Raw genomic sequence first — 8133 nt, 5'->3', positions numbered from 1 at the left:
GTTAATATATCTAAAACTTCTTGCACGATAGATTACCTCAACATTAAATGAACTCTAAAAGGTTTTCTCTCCAAAAAACTGGAAGTACACAAAGAACATGCTTGGATTCCAAACACGAACTTGCTTTATTTGTCCAGTGGACAACATTACCTCATAACCTCTATTCCCTGACATCAGTGATCAACTACCACATTCAGCTAACTTAACATCATACTTCAGCCAACAAAGAATATTCCACTACTAACCAGTTTTAGCCTAACCTCAAGATACACACTGAAATATCCTTGTGAGCAGAAAATGTCATCTAATAAAAGAACAAAGGACTGAGTTAGCTAGAACAAGATAATATTAGACACCTTGGACTTCGTGTTGCTGCCAAGACAGTGTGGAAACTAAATAATCAATGATTTAGACACTCACATATTATTAGATGTAAGTATAAAATACATGTTATTTACATATTATATTGTGCTCACCCTAAAATAAAATGTGGCCTGTTGTTAGAAAAAAAAAAAGTTACTGTGATTAAAGCATTCAAGTTTCATACCTCTGTAAGCATCCCCTAAATCTGACACACATTTTTCTTAAGATTAGTAAAAAACGAAAAGTTTGTGCACAATTTGTTTCACTGTGATTGGCATTAGCCCGAACTAAACGATGTTTCAACTTTTATATACGTTAAGGTGACCAAGTTTTGTAAACCAAAACTTGGAATACGTGTATAAAAATGTTTACTTGTAGTCACCATAACTTCATTTGCTGGCAGTACTGGAGAAGCTTACTGTATTAGTGACAGTTGTATATCTATGATGGGTGTAGCTGTTTTGGAAGTTTTTTGTTCTTAAAAAGAAACAGGAAGATGTTCTGTGACATATTCAAGGTTGCAGATATGGCAATTTCACTAGTTTCATCACATGCTGATGCTATAACTAAACTAATAAACAAATAAAACTAAATGGCTGAATGTTTACTTCTAATGTTGTTCTGTTGTAGGTTCCACAATAAATATAAGGAATTAAACTTAAGACTATTTCGGGACAATTCTTTACAAATCAGAGTCATTTTCTCCCAGAATTGTTCCTAAAAATTTGGGTCATATAGTCGTTCCTAATATAGGCATTTTGTGTGATGTATATAAACAACAAGGTGTAACTTATTACCATCAAAATTCTCAAAAGATAATACAAACTTATACTTTGCTTCAGTTGTTTGGTGCTGCTGTGGTATCACCTTCAGTTTCTCAGAAAACATCCATGCTTTCAATAAGCCAGCCTCCTGGTAAGCATATGGGATTTTAAAACTAGTATTTGGGATTACATCCTTGTGGTAGTCTCATAGCAGGTCTGCCACTGTGCAGTTGTGTTTGAACAAACTAATTATAAACCAGATCAGTCAGCACTGATGATTCTACCATTAAACAGAGAAATAAAAAGAATACCTTAAGTGATTAATGACATTATATTTGACTATCACAGATGGCCAGTTGGATAATTATTTATACCTTAATGATATCAAAAGCTATATAGGAAATTCCATACTTAGGTTTTGCCTACCAATACATAAAGGTCAAGCTAGGGTTTCCTTCTGTAATAATAACACTCTACCTTGTCTTACCAGAAAAAATGGAGTCTCATTATGAAGATAATTATTCAAGTCAAAACAGTTTGGATTTCTAAAGATTACTAACTTTCTTCACATAAAGGTTTATTCTTCAAAGTTTTAAAGAAAGTAGTGAATTTTTAAGTGTGTGTGTGTGTGTGTTTATATATATATATATGTGTTGTAGTCAAGACCTCAGTGTCTGAGACCAAGACCTTGTAATAAATTACACAAGAAAAAATAAAGCAAAAATAATAAAAATCATGAGTCAAACAAACATCTTAACTGCAAATCTTTTAAACGTTTACCCCACAGTCTTTGTTTTAACATCTTCTCCAATAAAAAGAACAATGAAAAAACAAAAAGAAAATGAATTAATAAATTAAAAAATCAAAAAGGTCAGCATATAAAACAAAAGAAAAACTGTTGTTGTTATTCAAGAGTTTAAGGTGTCATTGAATTCTTTATGATCCTTGAAGCCAAACACAGCAGATCTACTAGACATGTTGAATATCAGGGATAATCGCTAACATTTAACATAAATTCGTGCACCAGATGAAGTTCATACAAACTTGTAGTAAGCCTACATTTAATGCAATGTATAGTACCAATTATTTTTGAATAGCACGTTATACCTGCGGACTGACGTACAGGTAGTATGACAGTTGGTGACGTAAGCAAAAACAAGGGGAACACTATAAATATTATTACAAAGGTGTAGTACCAAAAGTATCAAGGGGTTTTACTAGTAAAACATTTTTGATGTTATACTGCACCTCGTATGAACTGCTGCATAATTGGTATTTAGCATTTAATAATTCTGTGTAGGTCTAAATACTGGTAAAACTTTGAAATTTAGCCAGTCTCGTTTATGAGACCCAAATAGTCCAAGACTTTCCGAAGGGTGGTCTCGAGACCTTCAACACCGATATATATAGATAAACTTTTTATTTAGGTCCCATATGTAGTTCATCGTTCTGAAAAGAATGCTGACACAAGTTTCAAAATCCACAATATATAAATTTACAATATACTACTAGTTTTGTTTTCAATCTAAAGTTTACCTGATTCAGCAGTTGCTGTTTTGATTTGATAGTTTTTTTTTACATATTTCTTTTTTGTTTGTTTGAAAGATTTCTATTTTGGAATTATAACCTTTCTTAATAATTAATTACTGTTTGTCATTCATAAAGTGAGATTAATTAATTTTTTTAACTTTAATTAAATTTTAGTTTGATTTATTAGTAAATGCCTTCCTTCTGATTTTGAGTATGTAATAGAAAATGTGCAAAACATTTTACAGTGTCAAAAATAGTAAAATTTCACTGTTGATGCACAACGAGTTTACAAATCACATATATTCAATTACATCTGTCGTAAGACAATAGTGCTAGGCTTATTGTATTTTTATACACTACATTCTTTATCCAGTCCCTTAAGGTTTTTTCAAAAGAAGAGGATATGAAAGTATTTCAACCACACTATGTCTGTCTCATCCACTGCCAGCAATGCGTTTCATTCAGTAATGTAGTTCAACAGGTGAGCAGGGATACAACAGATGTAGTATTAGTAGTAGGAATGCTATTACAGTATATATATATATTATCTATCACTGAACATATCAAAGAGATATCAAGATATTAATCTGTTCATTTTTTGCTATTTATGTTTAACTGCATGTAACATTTAATTTTTCTGCAAATGATCTAAGTTTCAGTATAAATTGCAATAAAATAGATTTGCATCACTGCTGGTTCTGAAGGACCATTACAGTTCAGATTTACTGAAAAAAAGCTATTCTGAATTAGTGTCTGTTGGATCATCTGCAATTATGATAATACCTTATGAAGGATAATATTAAAAGATTTATTTAAAGCAATATAAAATCAATAAGCATGATTCTTATGTTGCAAATATGCACAAAATATCACGTGGTCTTACTAATGATGCAGGAGTTTTTTCTGGAATCAGAAAGATGCTTGTTTAAAATATACATTCCACTTCAGTAATTGTCATAAACAAATATTTCAAACTGTTTCTTTAAGGTTCCATATATATTTTATCATCCTGAAAAGAATACTGACACAAGTTTCAAAATCCTCAATACACGTACAAAAGTGACAGATCACAATGTTTAGCAAGTGACTTTATGGTCAAGAGATAGACATAGAACCACTCATGGTTTTAGTTCTCACAGTAGATAGCATAATAAGATTTATCCATGTTTATTCACCATTAACTCACAATGATTTATGTGGCTTTGTATTAAAAGTGTATACCAAGGCATCAGATAAAAAGGTTTTCAGTCATATAACCAGTTTTTAATAAAAGCTTGTTTTGTGGTATATTGAAATGATTACACAAATCTTCCTTTGTGAAATAACTTCAAGAAACTGCTGGTAGCTATATTATTAACTAGGCACCTTTTTGTATTATCATAATTCAGTATTATTTTACTTTTGCAAGTTTTAAGTGTAATTGATAAAGCCTAGTTTACAAAAACAAATGTAATAAAGAACCATAAGCCAAACAAATAATTCATAAAACATTTCATAAAAAAAAAACTGTCAGGATATTTACTTGTACAAAAATTCACATGCTGAAACAGTCTGTATTATTGTTCACAATTTTTATTTCTATTTACAAGTCTATCTATTAAAACTACACAACTTTAATTCACATAAATTAAAGCAGCATCAGTTTCGCTAAATACTAACATATCTATAAGAACAAAAAAAAACCCAATTTTTAATTCATTTCATTACAGTTTTCTTTTTGTATGAAGGACAGTTAGTTAAGCCTCTTACTAGAAGGCTGAGGTAGCCAATATTTTCCCATATCAATCATCATATCATTGAAACTCCATTCATTGTGATTATAATACTCTGGTACTTTATACTTTCCAACAACTTCCTTTGTTTGGGGTTTGCTTGGTTCTGAGCTCTTGTTATCTGAAAATAAGCGGGAATTATTCTTTAAAAAAAATCAGTGTACATACACCTTAATAGTAGTTTATTTGGCAGATAATTACAGTACAAGTCATTATATGCAGGATTTGCTAAAACATAAAAATAATTAACAACCATATTAAAATATTTCATGGAAAATCACATCCTGATTTCTGAATAAATTATAAAAAAAAAGTCAAGTTATCACACAAATTAAACCAATTTATTTACAGTATAAATGATTATATTTCACTACAATCATTGCTAGAAATCCATTAGCTTCTGTTCCAAAACATGAATCATGGCAAGATTTAACAATTTAGTGGTAGTACAGATAGCAGTTAGTTCCTTTACAATTTTCATTGTCAAAATCTGAAGTATTAGACTTCAAAAACATACCAAATTTCTTGGTATTTTTCTCTCTAATGAAACTGTTAAAGATCAATATAACAAAGGAGATAATAAATAAATGAATGAAATATGTTAAATATCTTAAAATGTACAAAAAATAAAGGGTACCACTTAATATATAAAAACCATTACAGTTTATATCAGCACAATCTGAACACCTTTCTGGTGCATTTCTTCCCAGAAAAATCCATTATTAGACAATGTTCACTTTTTAAACATTTATTTCAATTAAGTATGAATACTACAATTAGTAATTATTGGTACAAATATCTACCCATAAGGTGGCATTTCTGCTAGTACATATAATTTTTTGACACACACACACACATGTTGCAACAGTATAACAAAATCTCTTATAATAGTAGATTATTACAGGTAAAGCTCAACAAGTGTCCAGTGACATTTAACTCTTTCAGTACCATAGGTACATACATATTTCCCTCTAAAACACTACTGTGAATGTTTGGAATTTTGCACCACCATAAAGAGAGGGCATTTCCCTTCAAGTTTATCAAATTTTACCAGTTTCAGCTTTCAGACATAAATTGAAATATTAAAACATGTCTTTTTGTTTTTAATGTGTATCCAGAAAAATCCTGGCACTGAGAAAGTTATCTATAACCATAGCTATGAAAAAATTTAAACAGATGGGGATGATGCACATATTGCACTGCTTCAAGGACAATGAAAACTTTATATCAAGTTACATTGACAGAGTATATTCCACTCCAAAAGTAGTGTGAAACTGTTTTAAAAGACTACAACCTGAATTTGCTTAATAGGTCTTCAATATAGGATGATGTAATTGTGCAATGACAGTTTGGTTGCTTCTATTAAGGTGTATTATTTTTTCTGTAGTGTCTGTAGGAGTAAATGATGTTGGACATTTTAAATAAGAAGAGCAAATTCGGAGTTTTAGGAATGGAAACAGATGTATGACCCTTTGGGAAGTGCTACTTTGGGCTAGATGCAGGAAGATGTTACTTAGCAACATATAAGCCTTAACTGAAAGATTTACAAGGAACACTTAGAGTACCAAGTGGGTTGTTGCAAAGTAAGGGTGAATTATATGCTAGAGATGGGTTCTATTTAAGCAGGCGAGGTAATAAACTGTTTAGATAACTTCTACAGACAGACACTATAAATAAATTAAACTAAATTTGCATAGTGGAAAGTGAAATTTGGAATAAACAGATTTATAGTATAGCTAGACAGGAGCAAGATTGTAAAAAATTAAATTTAGAGCATATATTAAATAATAGCTTTAAACACAAGTTGTAGATTTAAAGATAAACAATAGATTCAAAAGTACTTTCAGTTGCTATTCTAATGTTAGGAATATCAGAGCTGAAGTTGAAATGAAAGACTGTGGTATAATGGGATTTACTGGAACTTAGTTTGACTTAGAGAACAATGATAACAGGGCTTATTGTGAAATTCCAAGGAGTAAATTAATAAATAGTGATACTCTTTAAAAAATGTCAAATTTACAGAGGGTTGAATACTTCACAATGATTATGGAGCCTCACCATGCCATTACAGTCTATATCTTGGTGAACCCAAACCCTTTTGGCCTTGCTTCCCAACAGAGATCCTTCTAGATTATGTTGTTTACAAGTGGATGAATTTTGCCAATAACCCTTTGAATTTGTGGACTATAACCAGTTACAAGATGCCACATTGCTTACAACAGCTGGGGTATGACTTGTTGCAGGTTTCTATCTGGATGATCCATGTTGAACCATATTTCTTTCTTTTTCAATTTTATTAAGTACAAGGGATATCCCTATCTTTGGAATCCTAAATTCCCACTCTGAACATATGTTTATGACCTATGTGCATGAATATTTTGCAATAGAAAGGGCTGTTACATACCATTAAGAAAACTGATAATTTTTTGTGACTTGTGACATCACACTAATTATAAACAAACAACTATTAAAAATAATATCTGTCGGGTTTTCAGTCCATTTTACTTCACCGTTAGTAACCTAAATTAATTTAGGTATGTGAATAATGTTCTGACATTTTTGTCGAATGCATTAGGCTTCTACATCATAGATTCTGGTGAAAAAAAGAAAATAAATCTTTATCACATATATATATTCCAAATTTAGTTTTAATACATATTTTACAGTGACTTTACGTTAGCTGTGGTTGTCACATTACATGCTGATTTACATATTTACATGATGATCCAACTCTCATCAAAAACCAGACAACTTAGTAATTGACATCCAGGAGGTGGTAGGATGGGAGCTTCCCAACCGAATAGTATACCTGGATAGGCATCACTCGCTACAGAGCATGATTCGATATGAAGCATAGGGCCACTGTAAGAGAAGGAAATAAATTAAAAGAAAGGTTACCCATTCAAAGTTGAACTGAGGGGTGTAGTATGGCAAATGGGCAGCAATTGGTATTCAAAGTAAGTAATGTATAATGAAAGTGTGGGGTGTGGTCCACCTGCCAACCTGGAAGATCACCAACAGACAATTGAAGAGAGTAGTCATAAGGCAAAACGACAGTTATTCAGTAAACCAACAATTTTCTGGCAACTTATTGTCTGGCATCTCCTTCAATCTGAACAAAACTATGAGAGCGCACTTGAAATTTCCACAATCAACAGACTACTTCATTGGGTGCCCACAGATGGCATTGCGTGTGGTGCGTGTTCTTTCGGTACGGGCTACTTGCATTTTAAGTAGGTACATCACTCTCGTGAAAATTTTCTTATAAATATTAAACTAATTGGATCAAATTGCTTGAATTTTTTCATGAATGTTGCCAAGAATATTTAGTTTCGATTTTTTTCTTCAATGTTCTTACAACACAGTATGTTGATAATAGTGTATGAAAACGTAAAATATAACGTACTTGAAAATAACAATAATAATATCAGTAAAATTCTAAAAGTTGCCACTTTGAAAGTGGTACTACTGCAACATTCTTTGTAAGTACAGTAATTAATTAACTTTTTTCATTTATACTGTACTAATAAACCTGTATAATTTATACCTATACTAATGTATTTCAGTAATCATTTAATTCACATTTACTATTTGTTTCTAGCAGTCCATGGTGCTTTAGAGACACGGGAGGGGTATAAGTAGTGGGTTAGAGGTATACTGTTGAATTATTATTATGTGACCTCTGTTGGTCCGGCAAAACGGAT

At 31.3% G+C, this 8133-nt stretch overlaps 1 protein-coding gene across 1 annotated transcript in view; it reads right to left on the bottom strand.

Annotated features, from left to right (window-relative positions):
• Positions 1-3898: 3898 nt before the first annotated feature.
• The window catches only part of LOC106457101, a 10975-nt gene continuing 6740 nt past the window's right edge, over positions 3899-8133 (bottom strand). The window contains exon 3 of the mRNA XM_013916487.2: positions 3899-4550. Coding sequence (XP_013771941.1) covers positions 4390-4550 — 161 coding nt within the window. The 3' untranslated portion in view covers positions 3899-4389. The remainder of the gene's footprint in view (positions 4551-8133) is intronic.

Source organism: Limulus polyphemus, unplaced genomic scaffold, assembly GCF_000517525.1.
Source record: "Limulus polyphemus unplaced genomic scaffold, Limulus_polyphemus-2.1.2 Scaffold14, whole genome shotgun sequence".
NCBI lineage: Eukaryota > Metazoa > Arthropoda > Merostomata > Xiphosura > Limulidae > Limulus > Limulus polyphemus.
Note: the sequence above shows the minus strand (reverse complement) of the source record. Positions and strands in the feature narration are given on the sequence as shown.